Source organism: Vicugna pacos, chromosome 22, assembly GCF_048564905.1.
Source record: "Vicugna pacos chromosome 22, VicPac4, whole genome shotgun sequence".
Lineage (NCBI taxonomy): Eukaryota > Metazoa > Chordata > Mammalia > Artiodactyla > Camelidae > Vicugna > Vicugna pacos.
In genome coordinates this window covers 30,129,476-30,157,221 of record NC_133008.1, presented here as the reverse complement: position 1 = coordinate 30,157,221, position 27,746 = coordinate 30,129,476, and the positions used below count along the sequence as shown (strand labels likewise).

Below are 27,746 nucleotides of genomic sequence, written 5' to 3'. Positions count from 1 at the left end.
GTGAAATCCAAGTGCCAGTACCTCAGCTGCCTGCATGGTATCAACATCAACTTCCTGGTTTTGACAACACACTGTGGTTATGAAAGATACTATCGTTGGGGAAAGCTGGGTGAAGGGTACATTAGAGTGAAGGGTGCTAGTTTTGCACCCTTTTCAAAATAAAGTGTAGCAAAAGTAAAACAAAACCCTGCAGAGTCAGTTCGGATGAAGTGAATGAACTGGGGTGAGGTTTAGGAGGTCACGTGTGCAACCACAGAGATGGATTCTCTCTACTTAAATGAGTATTTTCTCCATCATGGATTATATTTTTGCATTAATTTTTGTTTAAAAAATATCACACATACTTATCTTGCTGACTGAGTCGTTTGGGACGCTTTCTTAAATTTCGCCTCATTCTCGCCCTGAGATTTATAATTTTAAGGGATAAGCCATGAAATATACATTGTGTTTTCTTGCTTCCTGCTTTTGATACAAGAAAGTTTGAGCTCCGCGGCCCGTGGGCACCGGGGAGCCATGAAGAGCTCTTGAGCAGGGTAGGCTGCGGTTCGTGCAGATTCCAAGGGTTTACTGTGGGTGGGGAGGCGGAACTAGCGGGGAGCGGAGGTCTGCTGGAGTGAGGGATGCACGAGCTCAAAGGAACCGGGCAGGGGGCCAGCCGTGGGGTGTAACGTCCGCGCCCCCGCTGCCGTGTCAGGACCCGGATGTGCAGCGCGCGGGGCGCCGGGTCCACGAAGGCTGCACCGCGCTGCGCTGCAAGGAGCCTCGCCGCCCGCACTGGCCACTGCTGCGCAGGCCAACCGTCTCCTCCCCCTAAGCCCCCTAGGCGCCCGGTCACACACCTGGCGGCCGCGTCGCGCCAGGAACCGCAGCACCTGGCTGCATTGTTGTCGCCGCTGCTGTCCCCTCTCTCTCTAGACAGGACCCAACACCCGCCCCAACCTGTACGGGGCTCGTGCCCCTTTAAGAAGCCAGAGGCGGCCGGGGGTGGGCGTGGCCGCCGCTAGCGAAAAGGGAGGGGCTGTGTCGGGCCTCCCTGATAGGCTCGAGGCCCGGGCGGTGGCTGCGCGCGCCTGCGCAGTGCGAGTTCGCGCGCGTCCCGGGGAGGAGGGTGCGCGGGTGCTAATTGGCCGCAGCGGCGGCCCCGCCTGCGTGTGGAGGGTGGTCACGTGACGCGACGGCTGGGGGCTCCCGGCGCGGGGGACGCTGGTGGCCAAGATGGCGGCGGAGCTGGTGGAGGCCAAAGTGAGTGAGCGGCGGCGGCGCCGGCCGGGACGGGCGGTGGGGCAGGGGCCAGGCGGCAGGCCGAACTCTGCGCCTCCCGCTCCGGGCCCCATGGCGCGGCCTGCCGGCGGCTCGGCGTCCAGCCCCTTCACCCGCCTCTGGCCCCGGGGCTCTGGGTGCGGGCGGGGCTCAGGGAGGCCGGGGGCGGGGCCCCCGAAACCTCACCCTAATCTTCGCGCTGGGGTGTCGGCCCCCGAGCTTAAGGTTGGCTTCCCCTCGTCCAGCCCAAGAGGTTGGGGTCTGGGTCCGCCTAAACACGGTCTTAGGGCCGCGCCTCCCAGCTTGAGGCACAGTCCCCTCGGACAGTATGACGGGCTGGGCTGCTCGTCCCGAACTGGAGTCCGCGCGTTCTTTGGCCTGGGGGTGTGTCTGCGTCTCCCCGACCTCCTTGGTACAGTGGGCTGGCACCTGGTTTCAGCTTACTTGCCCAGCAGATCAGATTGGGTTTGGTGACTCCTTGCTCACAAGGATCTCCTGACTGTCCTACCGCTTCCACAATCCTGGGTGAGGAGCTAGGGTCCTGAACCAACCCCCAGACACAGCGTGTCTTTTGGAGTCTGTACCCCAAGCTTGGGTTTGGAGCCCATGTTCAGCTCCCGCTCTAGTCCCAGAGCCCCGCCCCCCTCCTGACACCATCCTCCCCCTGGAGTGAGCGCGGTATTAACTCAGCTTGCCCCACTCCGTGGGATGGAGCCCTGGCCCCTGTGTCCAAGGCCTTCCTAACTCTCTCTTCTCAGTCTTGGGTCTTGGGCTCTGTGTTCCTCCTCCCTCTTTCCCCTCAAGACAGCATCTGTGAAGCTTTGGACTCTGCTCCTGGGAGCTCTGGAGTCCACTTTTGAAGAATCAGACCTCATTTCCAAACCTTGGCTGCTTCGCTTGTACTCTCCTCCATCGTGGTCTACTTCTTAGGTCACATGCCCTTCCCACACAGCCCCCAGAAGTCTTGCTTTACATCCATTTTGCACCTCAGCACTGGCATCTGAGTCCCCCCTCTTTCTGCAGGTTCCTGGCTGGTTGCAGGGTATGTCTCTTTTTTTAGGATAGTTCCTAGTGCTTCTCTCCTATGTTCCTGTCTTGGGTCCCAGATCTACGTCCTATAGATGTCACCCCCCCTCCTAGTTTGGGCTCCTGTTAATCCTCTTGGGACCCAGCTGGGAGCATCCCTCTCCCAGGGATGCTCCTTTTCCCAGGTACCTCCCCGAGGTGAGGCTCCGGAGCTCTTGTCCCCGAGTAACTAGACTAGGCTTCTTCCTTCCTTCCCTGAGTAGTTTACTCAAAGCCACTGATCCCAGGGAGGTAGGGGACAGGACCTTCCCAGGACCCAGGCACAGTCCCCACCCCCTTCTGGTCTCCCCTTCCCAGGGTCCTGACCTGTAAATATTTTCTTTCGCTCCTCCCTCTCCTTACATTTCTCTTCTCTTACCACTGGGATCTAAAATGCAGCCGTCAGGGTTTTGTGATTATAGGGTATTACCCTCCCTTCACCTCTGAGCGCGCTCCCCCTCTACCTGCACCACACATGCTTCTGTCTCTCTCTAGAGTTTCGAGAAATTGAGATTTGCCCTAGAGATGTGGAAGTCTGAACTCTGCAAGCCCAAGGTGGCAGCCTGTGGGCTTGAAGTCCCTTGGAGCCCTAAAATTTAACCTCCTTGGGGCACTGTAGGGCTGTGGCTCTGGTGTCTCGCCCCCACCCCAGCCAGAGATGAGGGTCTGAACTCTTATACTTTCCAGGGCCTTGAAATATGATCTGATGAACTCTACTTGACCCTCTGGTGGCTCGGGCCCCCCCACTCCAATTAAATCAAGTTGACCCTTTTTTCAAGTTCTCTAATCAGGACTACAGCCCAGCTTGCTCCGATCCTATGGAGCCTTCTTTCTTTTTTAATGCCTTGCTCTCACCGTGGGGTGCCTTCCACGCCATTGAAATGTCTCCCTCTTATAGGCACTTTCCCAAGTGTCTCAAAGAGCTGGAGATTTTGTCTTTTGGGGTGCAAAGTGGGCTGGTCTTAGGGGAGAATGAGGGGGGCTTGTTAATAAACTTGGAAATCTGAGAATTTTAATCTGAGGCCCCTGAGAGGAGTTGGGGGTGGGTGTCTGAGAACTCCCTGAGACAGTGTGTAGTGTTTTGTACAGAGCTCCTATTTCTTGGAGAGAAGAGCCCCTGTTAAGTTCCACGCAGCTGCTCTGTCCAGGCTGATGTTTCTCCACAGGGCTCGGAAGGCACCCAGAGTTGAGACTCTGGAAGCCGTTGGAGCCTGGCGCTGTTTATAAACACAGATCTGAGGGGCAGGCGGGTCAGGATGAAGCCACGGCAGGAAGTGATCTGTGAAGTGCTCAGGGCTTCTTCCTGAATGTTTGCACCCTGCTCACACTGCCCCTCCCCTCCCGTGTCAAGGGCAGGCCCCTTGGTGGTGGCAGCTGCAGAGAAATCCGAGTCGTGAACATATGGTAGCTTGAGGGGTGTGTGCTGCTGGGGTGCGTGCGCGTCCATGAGGCAGCTCCCGATGTCCAACCTGGTGGAAGGGATAGGTGGGGGCAGGGGCTCCCAGGGGCGGGACGATGTGTGGTGGTCAGACTCCAGTAGGCCAAGCCCACTTGCCTTTGGCTCTGTGGCTGGCGGTCAGCTCCCACATGACATTGCCTCTCCTCTTGAGTGCCTTGGGCCTCTTCCAGAAGAAACATCTTGTTTGCAAGCGTTTCTTCTCTGCTCAAGGTAGGAAGTCAGGGTGAGGGAGATGGAACCTCTTGGTTTTTATAGTATTCAATCTCTCTGCTTGGGTCCCCAAGCAGGTGGTGCTCTGGGGAGTGAGGGTCTCTCAGGCAGATGGGTGCAAGTGGAAATAGACAGCCTTAGTGGTCCCAGGTCCAGACGCCAGCCCTGCGGTTGACAAGCAGGGAGGCCTGGGGCCAGCTGCTTCCCTCTTGGGGGCCTCAGTTTTCTCACCTATATAGTGGGCACCAGTCCTCTTTAGAAGGCCCTTGTGGTGCTTGGTATTGGTGACACTCCACATTTGTGCAGGAGTGGAAGGAAGACCTGCACTTTTGTCTTGTGTCATTTTGAGCCCACCTGGCCATCAGCCGGAGCCTGGCGCTGGACAGCTGGAAGGAACGTTGGAGAGTTCCTGTCTTGGAACTCCTGGAGGGCAGGCCACTGCCAGGCAGTCCCAAAGGAAACATGGGGATCCACTGCACTCATGTGTTTGGTTTGATTTCATTGGCGGGACCCTGCCAGGTAACAGGTGTCAGACCTCGTTCGTCACTTTGCTGCAGCTCAGTTAACAACCTCTATGGCTGGTGGAGCCCTGTGGTTCTCAGTTGGGATTGACTCCGCCCCTAGAAGACACTTTGTATTGTCTGTGGGACGTTTGTGGTCATCATGAGTGGGGCTTGGGGGGGCTTCTCCCATCTGGTGGGTGGGGCTCTACACCCTGCAGTGTGCCCAGGACAGCCCGCCACGGACGATGATCCAGCCCTGACATCCGCGGCGCTGAGGGGAACGCCTGCTGGAGGTACTAGCAGACACTTTGATGGCTTCAGCTGTGTTCAGCTCTGAGTCAGTGCTGGGACAGCATGGTAAAGAAGAGCCACCACTGGCTTCAGAGTTGGGTTTGAATCTTGTCTGTGATGAGCTCATCCAACCTGGCCGAGGTGTTCAAAGGATCAGAATTAAGCATATAATCACATGCCCAGCTCAGTCCCCAGCAGGTGAGCAGTGCTAAGCAAGTGGTGGCTGCCAGCCTCCACACTGAAGGGAAGACATGTTTGTGACCGATGTTGTGTGAGCACTCACTCTGCTTTTCACCTCATTTGGTCCTTCCTGCATCCTAATGAGGTGGACCTGTCATTGTCCCTGATGAAGAGACTGAGGGTCAGAGAGGCCTTCAGTGTCCTCGGCTAAGGAGTGGCTGAGGCTGTTTATGAGGAATGAAGACTCCCAGTTCCTGCCCTGGAGATGCTTTCAGGGTTGAAGATGGGAAAAGAGAACCCAAAATAGAAGCAGTTGAGGGGGCAGTCAGAGGAGCTTCTGCTGCGTTGGCGATGCTGAGGAAAGTTGGAGGAGGAGGAGGGGAGCAGGACTGAGCTGGGAGGGGACATCATAGGGAAGGGTGAGCCAGCAGCCTGAGCTCGGGCGTGGAGGTGGGACCAAGCCCAGGCCAGTGGAACTGGGGCTGAAGCCACCATCTCCTGGGGGGCCAGCTGCTGACAGGGTCTCACTTCACTATACCCTCAGTCAGAGCCCAGGTGGCTCTGGAGAAGACCGGCGTCCCCTTGGTGGCCCCTCACTCTGACACCTCCCTCTAAGCATATGTGTCTGTGGTTGCTCTTCCCCAGAACATGGTGATGAGTTTCCGAGTCTCCGATCTTCAGATGCTCCTGGGTTTTGTTGGTCGGAGTAAGAGCGGACTTAAACACGAACTTGTCACCCGGGCCCTCCAGCTGGTCCAGTTTGACTGTAGCCCCGAGCTGTTCAAGAAGATCAAGGAGCTCTACGAGACACGCTACGCCAAGAAGAGCTCGGAGCCCGTGCCCCAGCCCCACCGGCCCCTGGACCCCCTGACCATGCACTCGACCTACGACCGGGCCAGTTCAGTGCCCAGGACTCCCCTCACAGGCCCCAACATTGACTACCCTGTGCTCTACGGGAAGTACTTAAATGGACTTGGACGATTGCCTGCCAAGACCCTCAAACCGGAAGTGCGCCTGGTGAAGCTGCCCTTCTTTAACATGTTGGATGAGTTGCTGAAGCCCACCGAGCTGGGTGAGTCATCACCTCCCCTGGGGGAGCCCCACCTTCTGAGTTCTCCTAGTACCCGAGGCCTGCCATGAGCCAAGGGTCTGCGGGCGCTTGTCCGTCCCAGGAAGTACAGGCGCCACCTTTGGGTCCTTGTGTTATTGACCTGTTGCTGTGTAACAATTTACCCCAAATCCCAGCAGCTTGAAACAGCCAACATCTGTTAGCTCTCAGTTTCCGAAGATCAGAACTCAGGAGTGGCCTGGCTGGGTGGTTCTGGCTCCGGGTCTTTCAGGAGGTCACAGTCAAGCTGTCGGCCAGGAGCTGCCTCATCAGAAGGCTCGACTGGGGCTGAAGGTGGGGCACTTACTCACGTGATTGCTAGCTGTTGGCTGGAGACCCCAGTTCTCACCATGTGGGCCTCTGTGGGCTGCTTGGGTGTTCTCCCAGCATGACATGGTGACTCGAGTCCCCAAGAACCAGTGATGGGGTTGGGGGTTGCTGTAGTGGAGGGAGAGAGAGAGGAGGTAAGTGTGTGCACACGTGTGTGTGCATGACCCAGCTGGAGGCCACGGGCTCTCTCTCTCACAACTTCAGCTTGGAAGTGGCATACCTTTGTACCTTTGCTTCTGCGGCACTCCACTGGTCACAGAGACCAAGCCTGGTACACCATGGGCAGGGGCTGTGCCAGGCTGGACCACCAGGAGGCAGGGGTCACTGGGCCACCTGGAAGAAAGGCTGGCTCCCATGCCCTTAATCCCTGTGGCATAGGGGCTGAACGTTCCATCCGACCTTCCCTCCTTCCCCTTGCAGAAGGCTGTTTCCTAGTGGGCAGCCTGCGGGAGTGACCTTGGTCCGGGGGTTCAGGCCTGTCAACGTGGGCCAGCCTGCCAAGGCACATCTAGGTGTACGCCCAGGAAGTGGGGTGCAGTCGCAGCTGGAGGAGGTAATGCCAGGGAACCTCGTATTTATGTTGACTGCGCGCCTGCTGTGTGGCGGCCCCCGGCCCCTCCCAGACAGCTCTGATGACAGAGCTGGGGGTGGATGTCATCCTGGACTCAACCTCAGATACTGTCTTGAGCTCCAGGCCGGGAGGCCGACTAGCCACAGTTTCTAGGGCTGGGGACGGGGTGGAAGGCAGCGGGGCTCTTGTTGCTCCTCCAGTTTTACCAGGTCCCTGCTTGTTCCTAGAGAACCCCCTCATCCATCCACTCACTGGTTTATTCACACGGCACGCATCTAAGCGCATGGAGCAGACAAAGCCCCCACCCTTGTGGAAGTTCCCTTCTCGCACCCCTTGTCTGGGGCCTTGGGTGCCCCCAGCCTGTGCTGGCCCTCTGGGTCCTGCAGCCCATCATGGCAAGCCCTGCGCACCGTGGCAGAATTCACGGCCCTTCCACCCACCCCAGCCACTGGGCCCCTGGCTGCGCGGTTCTCTCCCTCCCACCCTGCTGACCCAGCGGCCTGCCTTGCTCGGCCAGGGGCCCTCTCTGCACGTAGGCTTTAGTTCAGCCCCACGCCCGCTGGCCCTCTCTGTCCTGACCTAGGTTTGGGAAAGGGGAGGGGGACAACTGCCTATAGTCCTTGGACTTGGTGAGGGTGGATCAGAGGGGCTGTGGTTCCAGGCGAGGCTGCAGGAGGCTAGTGAGAGCTCTGCTGGTGGTCCTGGCCCTGGGATCTGAGGGCCCACGCTCCAGCCCGGGGCTCTGCCCTCCTCTGCTTTCTCTGATTTGAGCAGGCGTTTCTCGCCAGCCTTCAGGTGGGGAGCAGGTTGCTTCAGCAGCACCTGTTGTGGGAGTGACGTGGCAGCACTGAGGCCCAAAGTCCCCTCCCTGCATTTCTCCGAGATGACCTCTCCTGCCTCTGCTCCCCACAGTGTCTCATAGATGCAAGGACCTGTTCCCCCACCCTGCCCCTAGCAGGCTTTGAGGCCTCAGGACTGGCTGGCTGGCTGGTTCTGAAGGTCGAGCTGATGATTTAGGCTCCTAAGGACTCCAGCATGATCTTTGTAACAAGGAGTCTGGGTTTTTACTGGGGAACTGCAAGGCGGGCTTGGCGTTGGGCGGAGGATGGGGCTGGAGGTGACTTTGAACTCAGGGCTGCATCCTCCCTCCCCTGCCTGGACCGTGGGCTTCCTTCCTGCACGGCGAACGTGCAGTCCTTCCGCCCCATAATGCATCACTTTGCCCTGAGCCCCCAGGGACCCCGGTCACCTGATCTCCGGGAGAGTCTGCTCCCCTGTCTACACCAGGAATTACTCTGCTGGCGGCTCAGAACAAAGAGGCCAACCCCACCCTGCCTTTGCTCCCACCCACTCCCCTGCCCCATCCCAAGGTGTACGCTTTTCTCGTGACTCTCTTTTTTCTCGAGGACTCCCAGCGGCTGCCCGGTTTCCTAGGGAGGGGCCTCATCCAGCACAGACGCTGGCCCCAGAGCAGGCCAGCCTCTTCTGTTCCAGGAGAAGTGGTTCTGCCTGCCCAGCCTGCGCCCTGGGTGCCTCCCTGTGGTGCACTCTGCAGCGCTGGCGTTGCCCAAGGGCCGCTTCAGGAGGTTCTGGCCAGCTTCCCCTTCCCCCTCACCCCTGGTCATGACCTGCCGACCAAAACAAGGCCCAAACAGTCTGGTCCTGTTTCACCAGAAGAGCCGCCAGCCGGCTCCGGGATGGAGACTGAGCTAGGCCGACAGGAGACATAAATCACAGGGAGAGGAATGTTCGGGTTGGGGGAGGGGAGGGGAATAATAGAACCACAGAGCGAGAGCTGGAAGGACCTTAGAAGACAGATGATCTGCTCCAGCAGGGGGTGAGGACCAGCGCCCAGAAAGGTCAGGAGACTGGCCCAAGGTCACACAGTCTCCTGAGGAGGGGAGTCTGGGGCTATGTGCTCAGCCATCTTCCCAATTCTCACCCCCTCCCTGCACTATCAGTGCCTTGCTCCCCTGCGGGGAAGCACCTGTTCTGAACCACATGAAGCTTCTGGACCCCCGGCCTCCTCAGGATGGGGAGCCCAGCCGTCTTCCCCTTCCCAGTTGGGAGAGGGGCCAACGGCCAGGCACACCGGGACCAGAGGCTCTCACTGCCCAACGATGGACAATTCAGGTGGGGTGGGGCTGAGCATGCAGCCTTGGGTTATGACACTGCTGCTGGGGGCTCACTGGATATCTGGTGACCTGAGGGTCCCCCAAGCCTGGCCCCTTGGGGTGTCAGCAGCCAGAGTTTGGTGACCGTCATGAGACTCAAGGACAGACAGAAGTAAATACAACCTGGCCTGGTGCTGAACCTGGGCTCCTGGTATCCCTGTGGCCAGCGCCTTGCAGGGGCCCATTCCCATGGCCCAAGAGAGAGAGTATGCTGTCCCTGGTTCTCCAGTGCCCAGAGAAGTGGCTGATTGAGAGCCAGTGGTCTAGTGCCCGCTCTGTCCTGCAGAGCCCACACATGTCCCTCGTTCAGGCTTGACGCCCCTTTGGCTGGTATTGCCCAAACAACAAGCAAGGTAATAGAGCCCTTGCCTGGTGCATTTTGCCAGGAAGCTGCACTCGAGGTGATGATAGGGTGATGGGTGAGGAATGTTCTAATCAGGGCAGGGTTCCCAGGGAGCCAGTAATATTTCAGTACCAGGAGCCCCTTATTGCACATTTGTGGGGAGGTGGCAGTCAAGGAGGCTTCCTGGAGGAGGTGGCATTCCCATCTGGATCTGAGGGATGAGTAGAAATTAAGCTGGACCAAAGGAGGGTAGGGGGTGTGTGTGTTTTTTAGGCAGAGGCTGGGTGGTGAGAGAGGGTCGTGAATGGAAGCCATTGTGACTGGAGCATGGTGTGGTGGAGGCTTGGGGAGGGAGAGCAGCCCAGACATGGGCCACCGAGGCCAGGAAATGCAAGATAGGTAGGCCATTGGGAACAGTGGGAGCCAATCGGACTGTCCTGAGGGCTTCTGAGCTTTTCCAGATCTTGTTTTCTTGAATCCTTTCTCAGCGAGGAATATCCTTGAGGCACAGAGGCAGGGTGGCCTGCCCACCACCCCATAGCCTGGAGTAGTTCATACCAGGCCCCTGGTGCCTCCGTGGCATCAGGTCCATCTAGTGCCCTGGAAACCTGGACAGTCATGGGGCACCCCATGTCCTGTGTCCCAGCTGCAGGGCAGGTGGCCTGTCCCACTGGGCTGGTTGGTGGCAGGAGGGGCTCTGCCAGCTCTGCCGTAGGTGCCTTAGGGAGCACCCAGCACAATCTGTGAGGAGCCTGCAGGTGGGCATGGAGGTGGTCCTACCTTCATGCTTTCCCCCCAGCAGCCATAGGAAGCTTTTAGACTAGCAGGCTGGTTACATTCCTCCTCTGCTCAAAACCGTCTCATGATCTGGTTTTTCTTCTCTGTCCCCTCTATGCCCTTACCACCTCCCTCTTGCCCGCCCACTTTGCTCACTCTGTTCCAGTCTCCTCCAGCATTCCAGGCCTGATCCTGCCCCAGGACCTTTGCATGTGCTGTCCTCCTGTCTGTCACACTCTTCTCTATACACCCACATAGTCGTTCTTCCCCTGTCACCTAATGTGAAGCTCATCTGCCTCTTCTTGCCCTCCCTCACCGCTCTCTCCTCCCAGCCTGACATTATTCAATGCCTGGGACTGGCTTATTCCCCCACTGCATCTGCAGGATGGAGTAGGGTGGGGGCAGAATGAGCAAAGGCTTGGAGCTGAGGAGCAGCCTGGGGGCTGCAGTGAGAATGCCTTTGAACTCACGTTCTCTTTCAGTGCTTCTTCCTCCCGCGGCCCCACCAGCAGGAAGTCGGGAGCCCAGGTCCCTTGCCCCGTGAGTGGAGGAGCGTGGTTTTGAACCCAGAGCCCGCAGCTGGAGTTTGTGGTGCCCGTCTGCTCCCTGACGTTTTCGAGGCCTCTGTCCCCAGCCCAGGACACCCCCCACATCCGACCAGCACCACCTGCTGGGGCTGGGCTTCAGCCTGGACACCGGGCCTGGGGCCCCAGGGGGCTGCCAGCTAAAGGACTCCAGGCCAGTGGGAGAGACACCAGTCCCATCCAGTAGAATTCTTAAAAGGTCTTTTTCTTCCTGTTTAAATTTTTGTAAATATGTGTTCATCATAGAAATCACAGGTTAACACCAAGGAAGCCCGGCGTCCAGGGCAGGGGCGGTCCCTGTGGGCAGTCTCAGCTGGTTCTTGCCACTGCCTTCTCTGTGTGTGTGCGACCTACGAAGTGTGGTGTGTCCTGACTATTGGTGTGTCACCTCCTACCCCCTAGTATATCGTGCGCACCTTCTGAGGTCACTAAATATTCTTTGCTAGTGGCAGTTTGCGAGGCTGTGTGGTAATGCGTATGCCAGGCTCTGTGCTGGGGTCTCAGATCGAGCAGGCGGCTAGTTCCCCGTCTCCCTGGTCCATTTGCTCCTCCCGGGATTCCAGCTCCCCTGAGCACCCTGGGACAGGGGCTCTCCCTTTAGTCCTGAGGGGCGCTCAGCCTGGTGAGTGTGCTGGGGGCTGGGAGGGCGATTACCTCCTCCACCGTGCTCCACCTGTGCAGCATGGGTGACAACAGAGGTACCTTTGGCACAGCGTCCACAACGAACCAGACATGGGAAAATTGTGTTCATTCTCAGAAGATAAAGGTTTTGGAGAAGACGGAACAGGGAAGGGGGTGGGGAGCGCTGGAGTTGCAGGTGGGTTGGGGTGGAGGTTGTGGCTTCTAAATAAAGGCACTCAAGGGAAGACTTCTATTCCAGGGGCATTTGCGCAGACTTTCTTAAACACCAGGACTGTGTAGATAGTTGAGGAGGGGAACGTTCTGGAAGAGGGGATGGCAAGTGCAAAGGCTTCTAGGCGAGATGTTCTTGGCAGGTGAGGAGCACGAGGAGGTGGCTAAGGTGGCTGCCGTGGAATCAAGGCCACCAGGGCTGGGGACAGAGTGCCCCCTAAGGTCCTGAGCTGGGGCAGCCAGGAGACCAGCATCGGGTCTGCATTCTGATCAGATAAGCACTGGTGGAGAAGGTACCACCCTGGATGCATTTGGGATTTGAAGTGAGCAGGATTGGCCTCAGGAGCTGATGGTGAGGATGGATGCCACATCTCAGCCCTGAACAGCCCGAAGGGTGGGGCCGCCACTGGCGGTGGCGGCTAAGGCACGGTTTTGGGGGACCCCCGCCCCCTCCTGGTGGTGTAGGGTGTGCTGTGTCCCTGCTGAGGTGGCAGCTCACCTCCCACTGGCCATTTGGCTCCCTGGGGAAACAGTCACAGCCTCCCCAAGCTGATGGCACAGCAGAAAATCTGGATTCAGCGTGCATCCCCTTCCCCCGCGGCAGCCTCACCTAGAAGTAGGAGTCCTTCCCGGAAAGGGACCCCAGATTCTAGTCCTTCAGTGACCTTTCTTGCAGTTTCTACTGGCAGAGCTCCCTGACTGCCAGGTGGACCGCCCCCCTCCCCTGCCTTCCAGGGGACTCGGTGGGATCTATTGGATGGGAGACCCCCTCCCCCATAAATAATTGCCCCGACTCTTTGGGCAGGTCTGGGCGTGTCTGCAAGTAGCCTCCCTGCAACCAGCCCTCCAATTAGGCTGCCCTTTTCCAGGGCCCCAGCCAGGACTCCGGAGGGACCAGCCCTCCTCAACAAGCAGGAACTGGCGGCAACAACGTGGCGGTGTCAGTGGCCACCTCTGACTGGCTCCAGCTCCAGACCTAGCCCTGAGAGATGGGTCCTGTGCGTGGAGGCTGCCCAGGCTTGGGTGGGGATGGAGGTGTACAGGGCTGGGTAGAGCTGGGGTACAAACCAGTCCGAGCTGGTTTCAAATTTGAATTGTGTTTGCTTTTTAAATAGCCTCCCCATTGTGCTGCTTTGGACTTCGGAAGCAGGGGTGGGCCGACCAGGGCCTGCTCCCTGCTGGCCTTGGCCACGCCAGGCCTGTGCTCAGGTCTCACTGGCGGCTTTTGTGGTGCAAGGCAGAGTGGGGACGTGGAGGCATAAGCCATGTGGCTTACAAAGCCGAAAATATTTACACCCCTACTCGTTACAGGGACAGTCGGCCCATCACTCTTCTGAAGGGTTTGCAGTATGAAAAAGGCGGATGCCTTACCTCCCAGCCACTCCAAGGCTGACATGTGGCCAGCTCTTGCACCCCCAGAGACAGCTCTTGCACAGAGCCCCTCCCTCGGTTTTGGCTTTTGATTACACAGATAGCAACCCCTGCTCCACACCTGCCTTTTTCACTTAAAACCATCTTGGGGATGAGTCTGTATCGGAGCACCTGTTTCACGGTAGCATAGTATTCCCTTGTGTGGGGTCCCGTGCGGATGCTGACCAGACCACACGGGTGGGCACCTAGGTCATTAACAGTCTTTTGCTGATGAAAACCATCTGGAGTTGCGTCGGGCGGCAGGCGTGGTCCTGCTGCGCGTGCGCGCGTCTGCCAGCGCCAGTGGCCGTGGTCCGGGGTCTGTGCCGGCTTCTCCGAGGAGCCTTTCCCTCCTGCCAGCACGGCCTCGTCAGTGTCTATCAGACTTCTCCGCCTCTTCCAGTCTTCCAGTCACATGACTGCCGAGTGTAGTGGGTTTTGTTGGGGGGGCGGTATTGGTGTTATTTGTGTTTTGGTTTTTTTGCTTCATTAAATTGATTTTTACATTGAAGTGAGATTTTTTTTAATTGAAGTATATAGTCAGTTTACAATGTTGTGTCAGTTTCTGGTGTACAGCACAATGCTTCAGTCGTACATGAATATACTTGTATCTGTTTTCATACTCTTTTTCACCGTAAGCTACCACAAGATATCGAATATAGTTCCCTGTGCTACACAGTATTAACTTGTTTATCCATTTTATGGATACCGGTCAGTATCTACAAATCTCAAACTCCCAGTTAATCTCTTCCCACCCCCTTCCCCCCGGTAGCCATAAGTTTGTTTTCTGTGTCTGTGAGTCGGTTTCTGTTTTGTAAATAAATTCTTTTGTCTTTTTTTTTATTGGGTTCCACATATGAGTGATATATCATACAGTGTTTTTTTTCCTCTTTCTGGCTTATACATTGAGTAAGATCGGCCTATAATCTGATATTAGTTTCTGGTGTACAGCAGAGTGACTTGGCATTTTTATGCATTGCATAATGATCACCACTTCTCAGCGCAGTTTTATATTTCTAATCATTGAGGTATAATTTACGTAGAGTGAAATCCACAGATATTTAGGGTGTAATTTGAGTTTTTGCAAATGAACGTACCCGAGTATCCCAAGTGCCATCAAATACAGAACATTTCCATCAGTGCTAAGTTTCCACGTGCCCCTTCCCTGGCAGTCCTTGCTTGCCCTGGCCCCAGAGGCCACCATTGTTCCGAGTTCTGTCACACAGGTTCGTTTTGCCTGTTCCAGAATGTGACACGACACACAGGCAGCACATACTTCTTTGCATCTGCCTTCTCTGGCTCAGCATTTTGGGTTTCAGATTCATCCATGTCAATGCGTAGATAACAAGTTTTATTTTATTTTATGATTGTGACACATCTTGCTTGTTCTTCCGTTGGCAGGCTCTCGAGTTGTTTGCAGTTTAGGGCTACTAGGAATAAATTTGCCAAGTGTTCTTGTACAGGTCTTTTTGTGGACATTTATTTGGGAAATACCTAACAGCAGATTGCTGGTTATAGGGTAGGTTTAGGTTTAACGTTATTAGAAAGTGCCCAACCGTTTTTCCAAAGTGATTGTACCATGTTACAACCACCCCCCCCCAGCAGAAAGTTCTGGTCACTCCACGTCCTCACCAGTTGGAATTGTTGGTCTTATCATTTTAGCCACTCTAAGTCGACGTGCGGAGGTTTTAAACCAATCTTGCATGCGTAGGCCGAATCCCAGGGGCCCTGGCCGTTTGCTAGTGTTTTGTTCGAGATTTTTACATCTATGTTCATGAGAGCTGTTTGTGTTTTCCCTTTCTTGATGCATTATTGTCGGGTTTTGGAAGCAGAGTTACGCTGCCTCATAAAACGAGTTGAGAAGTTTTCTTCCTTCTCTGTTTTCTGAAAAAGTTTATATATAAAGTTTACATGGCTTCTTCCTTAAACATTTGATAGAATCCACCAATCTGGACCTGCAGTTTTCTTTGTGGAAAGGTTTTTAATTATGAATTCAATTTCTTTGACTGATAAAAAGCTTTTCAGACTCTCTAACTCTTGGTGTCAGTTTTGGTAATATGCATCTCTGGAAGAATTTGTTCATTTCGTCTAAATCGGCGACCTCACTGGCATGACGTTGCTTGTGACTGCCCCGACTGAACCGGAAGGTGTAGGGTCTGTCCTGTTGTCCACCTTTCGTTGCTGATACTTCACGTTCTCGCTGTCTGGCTGTCCGGTCTGACTCGGCGTTTATCAGAAACCTGGGGCTTTGCTGGGCTGTCTGTTTCATTGGCTTCCATCTTCATCTCCTTCCTTCTAATGGCTTTGCTTTTAATTTGCTCTTCTTTTTCTAGCTTCTTGTGGAAGGAGGAAGCATATGTCATTCATTTTAAACTCTTTTCATTTTTTTTAATAGAAGCATTTAAACCTATACCTTTTCCTCTCACGACTGCTTTAGCTGCCTTCCACACACACATTTTGGAAGGCTGTGTTTCTCATCCAGGCCAGAGCACTTTCTGATCGCACCTGGGGTTCTCAGTGCAGGTACGACTGAGAGTAAAGACCCAGCTCTTCACCACCAAGGTCTCAGTCCCCTGGCAGACTCCCCCAGCCTCTAGGGGGTCTCCAGTGGGTGCCTTGTGACGCGAGCATGGCTCTGTGTGCCCTGGCCCTGCTGCCCTCCTCACACTTCCCACTGTGAGCCAGGCCAGACTGCTCTGTGACTCTGATTTTGTGCACTTGGACTTTTACTGCTGGTTCAATTCCTTATCTCCTCAGCCAGCCCGTGAGTGCCTGAGGCGGGATTTTGTTCAGCCTGTGCCCTGTCCCCTCTGGCAGTGCTGTGCAGGGCCCACTGAGAACCCATCACGTGCAGGGCCTGGGCCGAGTGCCTCACGGTTGGGCACGTGCTCACAGGTGCCTGGAACAGCCCTGCGATTTAGGGACAGGGCAGTCACTGGTGTCTCTCGGACCTGGAGCAAGCAGCTGACCTGAGGGCACTTGGCCTGTCGTGCTGTCTCCTGCCAGCCTGCCGGGCTCTTCTCCTGGCACGAACAGCTCTCAGTCCTCTTGAGTAGATGCCTGAACTCTGGAGGGCTGAGAAGGCTGTTACTCCCCGAGTGACCCTCAGTGGGGGGCGTGGGGGACACAAGTGTTCCCTGAACCATAGGCTGTAGTTAGTGGCCCCAAGAAGGGGCAGGATCCCCCCATCCCTGGAGGTCCCCCGTCCAGCCTACATGTCCAGCCACACAGATGGGGCTCAGCCTCCCATTTCCTGCTTCCCAGTCTGAAGATGGCCGGGCCTGTAGGAATGACCATGGTCAGCGCCTGCGCCAGGGACCAAACGTGACCCTGACCCCGAATTTGTCTCCAGTTCCACAGAATAATGAGAAGCTTCAGGAGAGCCCATGCATCTTCGCCTTGACGCCCAGACAGGTGGAGCTGATCCGGAACTCCAGGTGCGCCAGGGCCGCAGCAGAACCTGGGCTCAGTGCTGGGGGAAGGGAGGCCCCAGCCTGCTCAGGGCCCGTGCTCTCACGGCCTTTGACCCACAGCCCTGAGGCAGGCCAGCCATCCTTCTTTAACAGAGCCCCGCCTGGGTGCTGCTAGCATCGGGGCTTGCGTTCTCTTGGGGGGTGTGGAGCAGACTCCCTGGCCCTGCTGTCTCCATGCCAGGAGCGCCCCGCCATGACCACCAGAGACGTCCCCAGACATCACCAGTGTCGTGGGGGCGGGACTGCCCGGTGGGGACACTGGGCTGTAGCAGATGACGGTTGGAGGCTGGTTCCGGGCTGCGACTCTGCTCTCTGAGGCCTCCGTCTCCAGCCGTTTGTCAGGCACCCACCAACCCACTATCCACACCAGCCCCCCACTTTTCAGAGAGAGGAGGTCATTTGCCCAAGTCACCAGTGGGTCAGTGGCAGGAGAGAATGTTCTAGATAGTACCCCTTGGCCTTTGGTTGTTATAGAAGGTAGCAGGTTAGTCCACCCACCTGGCCCAGGAGGGGCCCACAGTCCCCAGCAAAGGATTAGAGTGGCTCCCGGCACGCTCCCCCACTGACCCCTCTTCTCCTCCCCATGCACAGAGAACTGCAGCCCGGGATTAAGGCCGTGCAGGTCGTCCTAAGGTAAGCCCAGGTGTGCCAGGACCCTGGGCGGGGGCCCGGCAGGGACACTTACCTGACTCTACCGCCCTGACCCTGGGTGGCCAACGTCCTGCCATGTCCCGCCCCAGGCCACTCTCAGAACCCCCTGCTTCTCCTTGTTATCTGGCCTTGTCTGTGGGGCATCACCACACAGCCCCACTCAGGCCAGACACGGGACCCCTGACACCTCCCACCTACAGTCCAGCATTGAGATCTACCCATCAGGCCTGACAGGGCCTCTGTCGCCTCCACCCACCGTCTGTCCTCCCCGCCGTCCCAGTGGGCCCTCCCCTGCCCGAGGTGCTGCGGCCCTATGGTCCCCACTGTCCTTGCAGAATCTGCTATTCAGACACCAGCAGCCCTCAGGAAGACCAGTACCCACCCAACATTGCAGTGAAGGTCAACCACAGCTACTGCTCTGTCCCGGTGAGTGCGGCCCTGCCTCTGGCATCTGTGGTGGTGGGGGGGAGGGGACAGAGAACAGAGAGTAGAGGGGGTGACGCTGAACACCTCGGTGATGGTGTGAGCTGGCCTGTCTGCTCTCAGGGCTACTATCCCTCGAATAAACCCGGCGTGGAGCCCAAGAGGCCGTGCCGCCCCATCAACCTCACGCACCTCATGTACCTGTCCTCGGCCACCAACCGCATCACCGTCACCTGGGGCAACTATGGCAAGGTGAGCTGGCCCTGCCACCCCTGCCCTTTCCCTCCTACCCCCTCCAGTCACCCACCCTTCCTCCAGCTCAGTCTTGACTCCCCTTCCCTGCCCTCAGAGTTACTCCGTGGCCTTGTACTTGGTGCGGCAACTGACCTCCTCAGAGCTGCTGCAGAGGTTGAAGACCATCGGGGTTAAGCACCCGGAGCTGTGCAAGGCGCTGGGTGAGCCCTGGGGCCTTTGTGCTGATGGGTGGGGCTCCCACGGCCCCTGGGGGTGGTTGCAGCTCCGTCATCTCAGACGTTCCCTGTCCCGGGTGTGAGGTGCAGGCCCAGTCCTCATGGGAGCGTGTTGCCTGTGAGGGGTCTCCTGACAGGGCACCTTGACCTTCCAGGGCCCAGCTATCACCCTGGGGGTTAGGGAGCTCTGAGAGGTCTCTGGAGGGTGTGGAAGGAGGAGGGGGAGCCAGGCAGCAAACCTTCAGTGCAAAGTCCCTGAGGCAGGGATGAGCAAGGCGTGCTGGCAGGCCCCAGGGAGCCCAGTGAGTAGGGCGAGGAGAGCTAGGGTGGGGGCTGTCGGGGTCCACAGGCCGAGCACATGCGGCAAGGAGCCTTGGAGCCTTGCTGGGAGGGGCCAACCCACGTGGTCTGTGCTCAGGCAGGTGCTTCTGGCTGCCCTGCAGGGGATGGGGCAGGTCGGGGCCGGGGCTCAGAGAGTTGGAGCAGAAGACGGGCTCACGGCGGAGGTGCACGCCTGGTGATGAAGGTCTGACCGGAAAGCCGAGACCACTCATTTGCTGTTGTGCTCTAACAACCGAAGAAAGGGGGTGAGAATACAGAGGGCATTTCAACGAAGCCAAAACCTCCCCTTAGACCAGCAGCGGAGCGGGGCTGCCCGGCACACAGCGGTGCTCAGGAGTTTCCTCCCGGGTCGCCCAGACGCCCGCCTGGCTTGGCTTCTGACCCCAGCCTCACGACGGCTCTGGGCAGTGGGACCTGGCCGTGTCCCAGTCTGACCTGTGGGGACAGACATTGGGGTGCAGCATGGCCGAGTTAGGGGGCTGTGACCCCGGGACCTCTGCCTAGGCGCCCTGCTCCACTGCCTCTCTTTTCACCAAGGGCCCCTTTTCTTCAGCCCCACCCCCACCTGCCTGTTGGCCTGCAGGGACGGTGGCCAGCTTGACCAGAGGAGGCAGGCTCCCCGCAGCAGCTGGCTAGCCGCAGTGCCTGTTGGCAGGTGCAGGGATTGGTGCAGGGCTGGGTAGGGCTCATCTAGGCAGCAGGGGCTACAGGGTGGGGACCGGCTGGTGGAGGCCTGGCTTGACTCCTCAGTGACCAGCCAGGAGCCAAGGCCTAAGGCAGTGCTGGGGGCCCTCAGGGTGTGTGTCGCTCTGTGCGTGCCAGCCTGGGCCTGTGCTGGGCAGGGCTTCCTCTCTGCAGCCAGCCTCCCGCCGGGCATCATCGCTGCTGGGTTTGTTCCTCTCTAGTTTCGGCCGGGAAGTTCTGTTGAACCTTTTCTGCTGCACACGCCTTCCCTCTCTTAGGTAGGGGAGGAAGAGGCCTTGCTTTGAAACAGTGGATGCTGCATCTATTCTTAGCTGTCCCGGGTCTTTTAGAGGGGCCGAGGCCTCTGGGTCCACCATCAGTTAGCACTTGTTAGCCAGAGAGGGGAGCCACAGGGTAGAAATTCATACTGAGGTGTGAATGACTGGTGTGACCTTAGGGACAGTGGGGGAGTGGTGGGGGAGAGAGGGCGGGGGCAAGCTGGCAAGTCACCCTCAGCCCCCCGTGGGATCGGCTTTCTGGAGGAGAGGGCGCAGGAGTTGTGTTGGGGGAGGGGCAGTTCCAGGCCCCTGGCAAGGTGGCCTCCCCCACTGCAGGGCCCGGGGTTGATCTTCTCCTGAGCCATCTGGGAATGAAGTTTAACGAGGTGCCCCTCAGGTGCGTCCGCCAGCCTCCCTGCGCCCCCTGCAGGCCCATCCCCAGGGCTACATTAGGCAAGTTTCCTTCCAGGCTTTTTTCCAGCCTTGTGTGTTTGCAGTAGGGTGGCCTTAGTGGCGGGTACCTGCTGTCTTCTCATCTGATAGAGAAGCAGACTCAGATGGTGCCAGAGAGCCACACTCGTGGGCCTGCTCTTGTCCCCCGGGTCCGCGGTAGGCACTCCTGACCTGGCATCGGGGCTTCCCAGCCCTTGGAGTGTGCAGGAGGCCGTCGGCACTGCCTCACCCACCCCAGAGTCCTCAGGGAGGTTTTCACGGGAATTAACAGTCACAGTAGGTGGCCTGTGTTAGCTGCTTGTTGCCTGGATCTTTTCAGAAAAGTCCCATGGGTCATGAAAAGCCCCAGCAGGGCAGGCTTATTTGGGGGGCCTGTCCCCCATCGTCACGCACCCGGAAATAACTAGCTGCTGCCCAGAGGTTTTTAATGTAGGTGCTCTCTGTAGCCCCCGGGCCTGGAGCTAAAACTCATGTCTCATCATCCTGGAGGTGGGTATTAGGGTGCTCGTTATGTGGAACGCTGCCCTTCTGAAACAAGGGTGCCAAGCGTGCTCGCTGCTGCCCTCCGAGCACCTCTGAGTGCTGCAGAGAACCCGCCTCTGGCCCCAGGCCTGCAGGCATCTCCGTCCCTTCCCTGCTGATCTAGGCCGCCCCTTCCCCACAGTCAAAGAGAAGCTGCGCCTAGACCCCGACAGCGAGATCGCCACCACGGGCGTGCGGGTCTCCCTCATCTGCCCGGTGAGTGAGGGCGCGCGGTGGCCTGGGGCAGCCAGGCGGGCGGTACTGGGCTGGGTGGCCGCTCACACCTTGTCACCTTTCCGGCTCCGCAGCTGGTAAAGATGCGGCTGTCGGTGCCCTGCCGTGCGGAGACCTGCGCCCACCTGCAGTGCTTCGACGCCGTCTTCTACCTCCAGATGAATGAGAAGAAGCCCACCTGGATGTGCCCAGTGTGCGACAAGCCGGCCCCCTACGACCAGCTCATCATCGATGGGTGAGTCGCCGGGGCACTCATGGGGCTGTGCTGGACTCAAGCTCTCACTTCTCAGGGCCCCTGTGGAAGGAGGAATGGAGCCAGGCAACCTGTGAGGCCTCTGTGGCTCCTCCTCCTGGGACCTCTGGGCAGCCCTGTGGGACATGTCAGGGGTGTTGCTGTGCAGTGGCAATGGTGTCACTTAGGGTTCAGAAGCAGGGCTAGGGACCCAGGAGGTCCACTGTTGCTTTCCACGTGACCTCGCTGCACGATTCGGGAAGCTGCTTCCTGGGTGGCATTCAGCACAGGCTCTGTCACATCCTGCATGTAGGAAGGTGAAGGGGATATGTCTCCCCAAAACTCTGGCTATTTCTGTTGGTCCCTTTGCTAGGTGGTGCCAGCTTGTGGCCAGTCTGCCTCCCCAGTCTGACTGGCAGGCCCTCCCCTTGCCACAGGGGAACGAGGGGAAAAAGGCCATTCTCCCCAAAAAGGAACCTTTGCTCTGGTCTTAGGTTTCCAGAAACTGAGCCTAGCACCTGACTGACCAGCTCCTGCCAGGCGCCAGCCACACCCGTTTCTGTCCCCAGAGCCGGGGCAGGGGAGGGAACAGGGTGGCCCAGGGAGGAGCAGGCCAGGGGCAGTGTGGCCGAGTCTGATAGCCACTCTCTGAATCACCGGCTACATGGCCCACACCAGTGCGTGGCGGTCGAGGTGCAGCTAGGGCACATGCTGTGGGGAAGGGAGTGGCCGTGACCTGCAGTGGCCACGTGTGAGTTGTCCCCACGGTCAGCCACTTGTCTCCATCTGATCACCGCACGTGAGGTCCTGCCAAGCCCTCCCTCTCAACCATCCTGGGAGCTGGACCTTGATCCTCTCCACCTTATGAGGAAACTGAGGCTCAGAATGTGCCCCCCCCAGCTCACAGGTTGCCAGGCTGGGACTCTGACCACACTATGGCAAGCTCTGAGCCTGGGTCCTCTCCCCAGGAGGACTGAGCTGCCACCCCCAAGCAGTCCAGCCTCAGGGTGGAGTGAGGAGGCCCCTGGGGCCGGGCACAAGGGCTGGGCCTGAATGGCAGCTCTGTTCCTGGCCTGGCAGCTGTGCGGCCCAGAGCCCGACTTCCCCCCACAGGCCTGGAGTGGGCCACCCAGGCTTGGGTGGTGGTAACTGTGACAGCTCTAGGGACAGACAAGACTGGGGCTGGGCATTGTGACGGTGTCCCACACAGACTGCAATTCCACTAGCCCATGGAGCCTGGGTGTAGCCAGGGAGGCTTAGGGTCCTTGATTTATGCATTTATTCCTTGAGGCTCTACCAGTTTGTTCCTGGCCCTGAGCTGAGTGACTCAGGGGTCCCCAAAAGGACTCTTCGTTCAGGGGACTCCCAACTGGGCATGAGGGGTGGGGGGACCAAGCCAGACACAGATAATTCCTGTTGTCTGTGCTCTGCCTGGAGACAAGCCATAGAGTGGGGCTTTGGATGGTGAGTCGGAGTTTTCCAGGTAGTGAAGTGCATTGCAGGGAGAGTTGTGTTCACACCAGGGTAACCCTGGGGTGGTGGGTCTGTGAGTGTGACGGTGGAGACAAGGCCTCAAGGTGGGCCTGGGAGGGTCCACGTCAGCCACAGGGGTGTCCTACACAAGGCTTCCCTGCTGTGTGACCATGACCCAGGCGGTCGAAGTCACCTGGAGGCAGGTGCAGCATTGAGGTTGAACAAACGCTGGGGGCTCTGGTATGTTCCCTGCACCCAGCCTGGTGTGGGCACTTGGCCACTCCTCAGATCCCTGCAGCTGCTGGAGATGGTGGGCCCTGTGCCTGCCTCATCCTGCAGACAGGGAGACCAAGGCTGGTGGTCAGGAAGTAGCTGGAGGTTAGGACTTGAACCCAGGCCTGCTGCTGCCTGGCCTTGTGGCCTCAGGAGGACTCACCTCCCCATCCCAGGCTTTAGTTTCCCCAACTGTAAAATGGGCCTTGCTGGCTGTACCTCAGAGAACAGTGCCCAGGGCCACAGCTCGCCATGGGGCCCTCGGGTTGCTGCTGGCCATATGGGAATTATGTGGGCTCATTCTGTTCCCAGGTGAATTGAGCCTGTTTCCTCATCTGTAAAAACAGGGGCAACACAGAATCAGTATGGGAGGGTGGGAGCCCCTCATTTAGGAGGTCAAGTGGCCCCCTAGGCCTCATGCTCTCGAGTAATTGGAGTGCAGGCCCCATTCTCTGTCCCGGCTGGCTGTCACCTCAGTCCCCTTGCCATGAGTAGCTCATTGCAGGCCCTCCTGGAACCCCAGGTCACCAGGCCTGGCCAGTGCTGCCCTGAAGCCCCTTCTGCAGAGAAGGAAGTGGCTCAGCAAGCATCCCACCCCGTCCAGGAGAGCAGGGTGTGGCCCAGGAATCAGCAGCCACTCCTCCCGCCCCCAGGCTCCTCTCTAAGATCCTGAGTGAGTGTGAGGACGCCGACGAAATCGAGTACCTGGTGGACGGCTCGTGGTGCCCAATCCGCGCCGAGAAGGAGCGCAGCTGCAGCCCCCAGTGCCCCATCCTCGTGCTCGGTGAGGCTTCACCCAGGCTTGACCCAAATCCCTGTTCCGGGGTTTGGCACTCTCTGAGTTAGACTTGTATCCACTGTGGGGCCTTTTTGTCTAAAACACAACCATCCCGGGGAGTCGACCCCCTTGGAGCAGGGTGGCTGAGGTGGTTAGTGAGTGCTCGCTGTGTGCTGGGCCCTGTGCAGAGCGTGGGGGACCCGGCATCGTCAGGCCACCTCACCCCGTCCTCAGAGGTGTGCTGCGCGACAAGGCTGGCCTACCCTTCACCGGCCTCGACTCCTCAACAGCCATCCCGAGCATCTGTCCCTGTCTCCCGCAGGCACCTCGGACGCCAGTGGGCTCCTACCCACCCCCAGCGTCAACGGCGGGGGCGGCGGTGCTCTTGGGGGCACCGGAGGCGGCGGCGGCGGGGGTGGGGCGGCGGGCGGCCTAGAGAACGGGAAGCCGGGAGCTGACGTGGTGGACCTCACGCTGGACAGCTCGTCGTCCTCAGAGGAAGAGGAGGAGGAAGAGGAAGATGAAGAAGACGAGGATGAGGAAGGCCCCCGGCCCAAGCGCCGCTGCCCCTTCCAGAAGGGCCTGGTGCCGGCCTGCTGACCGCCCGCCGCCGCCGACCGGACGCGCGACTTCCCTGGTGCTCACCACGCAGAGGGCGCAGGCGGGCCTCGGGCGCAGAGGGAGGGGTGGGTTTTTTTTTTTCTTTTTATTGTTGTTCATTTTGTTTTTCCAACCCTTTCCCTGGCTCCTGGCACCTGTACCTCTGGACTCTATCGGAGGATTAAAAAAAGTAAAATGACAAAAAAAGTACAAAAAAAAAAAAAGAAAAACAAAACAAAGAAAAATCAAACTTAAAAACAAGGCCAGCCACCCACACAGCTGCTTCCTCGGCCGGCCGGAGTCAGAGCCCAAAGACAGCCGACCCTGGGAAGGGCGGGCGGGCCCAGGATGCCGCGCCTCCGGACGACCATTCCAGCTGGTGCAGGGGACCGGGCGGTGGGGGCTCAGGGAGGACTGCCGGGCATGTGGCCCTCTCCCCGGCGGCAGCCACGACTTTGACATTCGTCTGTTCCTTTGCTTTTTCTCTCTTTGCAAACGTGTCCTCTCCTGAGACCCTGGAGGAGGGAGCGTTTTAGCCAAGAAGCCATGGAGTGGGTGGGGGCGGGGAGGGGTGATGGGGGGCGGGGGGCGGGGGTGGGGCAGCGGGGGGAGTGGCGGGCTGGGGAGGGTTTAGCCACAGATGTGTTGTATTTTTTGAAAGTGCAATAACTTGGTATTTTGAAGACCCGGCATGTGGCCAGGACCGCCTGTGGAAGGCGGGGGCCCCAGAGTGCGGCACCGTGTGGCGTGGGGGGGTCTCAGTTTTCTAGCCAGCTACCTCGGTAACTCCAATTCAGGTTAACTTCCCTACGGAACAGCGCAGATGTCCACGGGTGCCGCCGTCACCGGCCCCTCCTCAGCAGGGCACGGGGCGGCCACTTCCAAGGGGCAGCAGGGACCTGCCCGGCCTCTCCATTTGGGGCAGTTCCTTCCCCTTTTTCTTGCTCTTGGGTTTTCTGACGGGTATGAGGCCTGCCCGGCACCCCCTCCCCCTGGGAGCCTCAGTCTCGTCTTCCAACAGGACTGGGCTGGGCCGCCCTTCAGCTACCTGCCTGGCCCCAGGTGGCCCCCGGCCTGGGGTCCAGTGACCACAGGGCTCCCACAGCTGCCCCAGATGCCTCCAGGGACCCGCAGCTGGGTGCCCAGCCCCTAACCCAGCACCCTTGCTCCCGGAGGCCACCCCTGGTTCTCCAGACTGCCTGTGCCCACCGTCCTTTTTGCTTTTCTTCTTCCCCACGCCCCCACTCCCAAGCCCCAGAATAATTTTTCTTTGTATAAACAGAAATCTAGTCAGGAAGCAATATCATTTCAGGTCTAAAGAAGAAAGGGACACAAATCTGGTCGAGGACAAATTCAGTTTTACTGTATAAACTCGGTTGTGCAGTTCGGCCCCCACCGCCCTCCGCCTGCCCTGGCAGCCGAGGGCCGCTGTTTTCTAATATTTGTATTCTAATTTAATTGTTTTTTAAAAATGCAAATAAAAAAGTCAAGGTGAAGCCACTGAGGCGTCCGCTTCTCTGTGTATCGGGGCTGTGGCGGGGAGCAAAGGACAAGTCTTCCCGCCACGTGCTGCACAGCCTTCGGGTTCCAAAGGCACAGCATTTGATCAAATGAGGAAGATTTCATCTTGAGCTGCCAGGTCCAGTGTGTTTGCTGGGCCGGACAAGGAATTCAGACAGCCACTGAATCCCAGGACCGTCCCTGGCCCCCTGGGTGACCAAGAAGATACACAAATGCTCAGTAAGCTCAGAAAGATGCTCAACATCTCGTCACCAGGGAAACGCAGCTCACGACCATGAGAGGCCACCCCGTGGCTCACCCGCACCGGCCGGTGAGGATGAGGACGAGGACGCAGAGCCCTGGAGGGCGCCGGTGGGAATGTGAGATGGGGCAGCCTTGGTGGAAGGGTCCCAGGCTGGAGTTGCCATCTGACCCAGCGGCTCCTCTCTGAGGTATCTGCCCCAGGGTAAATGGAAACAGGTTCACAGAAACACTGGCACGTGCGTTCGTAACAGTACGATTCACAACAGCCAAAGGTTTGTTGGGAAGCAACCTGGGTGTCCATCGACAGGGGAATGGCTACACAAAATGTGCTCCATCCGTGCAGTGGAATGTTAGCCTTAAAAAGGAAGGCAGTTCTGACACCCGCTATCACGTGGATGGACCTTGAGAACACGATGCTCAGAGAACCAGACACAGAAGGACGCACAGTGTGTGATTCCATGGATGTGAAACATCCAGAATGGGCCGATCCACAGAGGTCAGAGGGTACCAGGGGCTAGGGTAGAGATACGGAGTAACTGCTAATAGGGAACGGGTTTCTTTGTGGGGTGTTGAAAATGTACTGGAACTAGATAGAGGTGATGGTTGCATAATTCTCCGAATATGCTAAAACCTCTGTTTCACTAGGGTGAAGTGTGTGAACTTGATGAAGAGCCAAAGCCTCCCCCCTCAGCGGAGGAGACAAGGGAGCGTGAGTGAAGACACCCTCCAGGGCCCAGTGGCTTAGAACCTTCCTCCACCGTTCTGACCAGAGGCCTCCAGTCTCCTTCGTGGCTGGCTCACCGTCCATAACATCTTCTATTTGCACTGGGTGCCACCCAGCCCGAGCAGGAGACCTAGGTCTACAGGAACACAAGCAAGTGACCTTGCTGCTGACGGAGGACCCCCCTCCCCACACCAAACCAGCACTCCGAACCCCTCCCCAAGCTCCTGCTTTCGTGGCATTTCCAGGCAAGGGCCGTCCATCTCCCAGGCTGTGGCGTGGCCATTGTGCCCCCATGGTGTCCCTCCATCACCCCACCCCCAACCCGGCCCAGGTGGCCCCAGTCTGATTTGGGGACTGGAGGGAGGGCACTCCCCAGGGCCCTAGAAGTGGTGGTATTTGGTGACCCCAACCCAGAGGAGGGGGCCGCAGCCCATTCCCCCCAGGGGTTGGGGGAGCAGTGAGCTCAGATCATGGATCATGTCACAGAGACCCATTGTAGGGCTACATCTTGGGGCCCTCTGGCCAACTTGGGGCTCCCTGGCCAAGGCCACCCCACCCAGGGCCTCAAAATACCCTGCAGTTGAAGGTGACCAAGAAGCCCGCCCAGCCGGTTCTCCCCGCCCACCCCCGCCCTCACCTGGTGGCACCCGCCTGTGCCCAGGGGTGTGGGTCACCTCCTCTGTAGGGGCCCTGGGCCTGGCACTGCTGGCAACACCCACCCCACCCTGGGAGCCCAGAGGCAGGGTCGCTGCGTGCAGACCCCTGCCTCCCAGGCCTGGTAGGAAGAGTCAGGCTGAGCTAGAGGTCCCTTCCTGGAACCCTAGTAGAGGGGCCCCCCCGAACCCTCCATCCCCGCTCCCAAGCCTTCCCCCAACAAAACACAAAGAACATCAAAATCAGGCAAATGAGGCAGCAGCGGTCGTAACAGGCTGCGTTTAGTGGTTTTTTTATGTACAAGAAAAATGATTTTTTTGTCTGGTTTTTCATCATCTTTTGTCCTTTTGTTTTTCTTTTATTACTTTTAAAGCTTCTCCCTCCCCACCCCCAAAAAGTGCATTTTTATCAATTGTTTTTTTTTTAAATCTCCCACACTTTATAAAGACTCTCAAATACAGTCTATGGAATGTCTGCTCTGTGCTCTTTGACCCCATGGGCTTTGCCCCCCCGCCCTTCTCCACCAGGCCTGGCCCCCCAAAGTCCAAGGCACCTCGTGTCTGGGCCCGGGCAGGGCGGGGAGGACCCTGGGCATCAGGAC

General features: G+C 58.1%; 1 protein-coding gene across 2 annotated transcripts; it reads left to right on the top strand.

The window, feature by feature from the left end:
* Positions 1-1,103: 1,103 nt before the first annotated feature.
* On the top strand, positions 1,104-27,610 carry PIAS4 (protein inhibitor of activated STAT 4). Of its 2 annotated transcripts, none has more exons than XM_072947955.1 (11): positions 1,104-1,242; positions 5,614-6,040; positions 16,470-16,554; positions 17,182-17,223; positions 17,577-17,667; positions 17,788-17,916; positions 18,014-18,119; positions 20,556-20,629; positions 20,722-20,882; positions 23,279-23,409; positions 26,413-27,610. In XM_072947955.1, the coding sequence occupies exons 1-11, from the start codon at positions 1,216-1,218 to the stop codon at positions 26,415-26,417; spliced, it is 1,278 nt and encodes a 425-aa protein (XP_072804056.1). In that variant the 5' UTR covers positions 1,104-1,215; the 3' UTR covers positions 26,418-27,610. The 2 variants fall into 2 exon arrangements, with proteins under 2 accessions (XP_072804056.1, XP_072804055.1); XM_072947954.1 differs by lacking the exon at positions 26,413-27,610 and adding an exon at positions 23,726-24,227.
* The last annotated feature ends 136 nt before the right edge of the window (positions 27,611-27,746 follow it).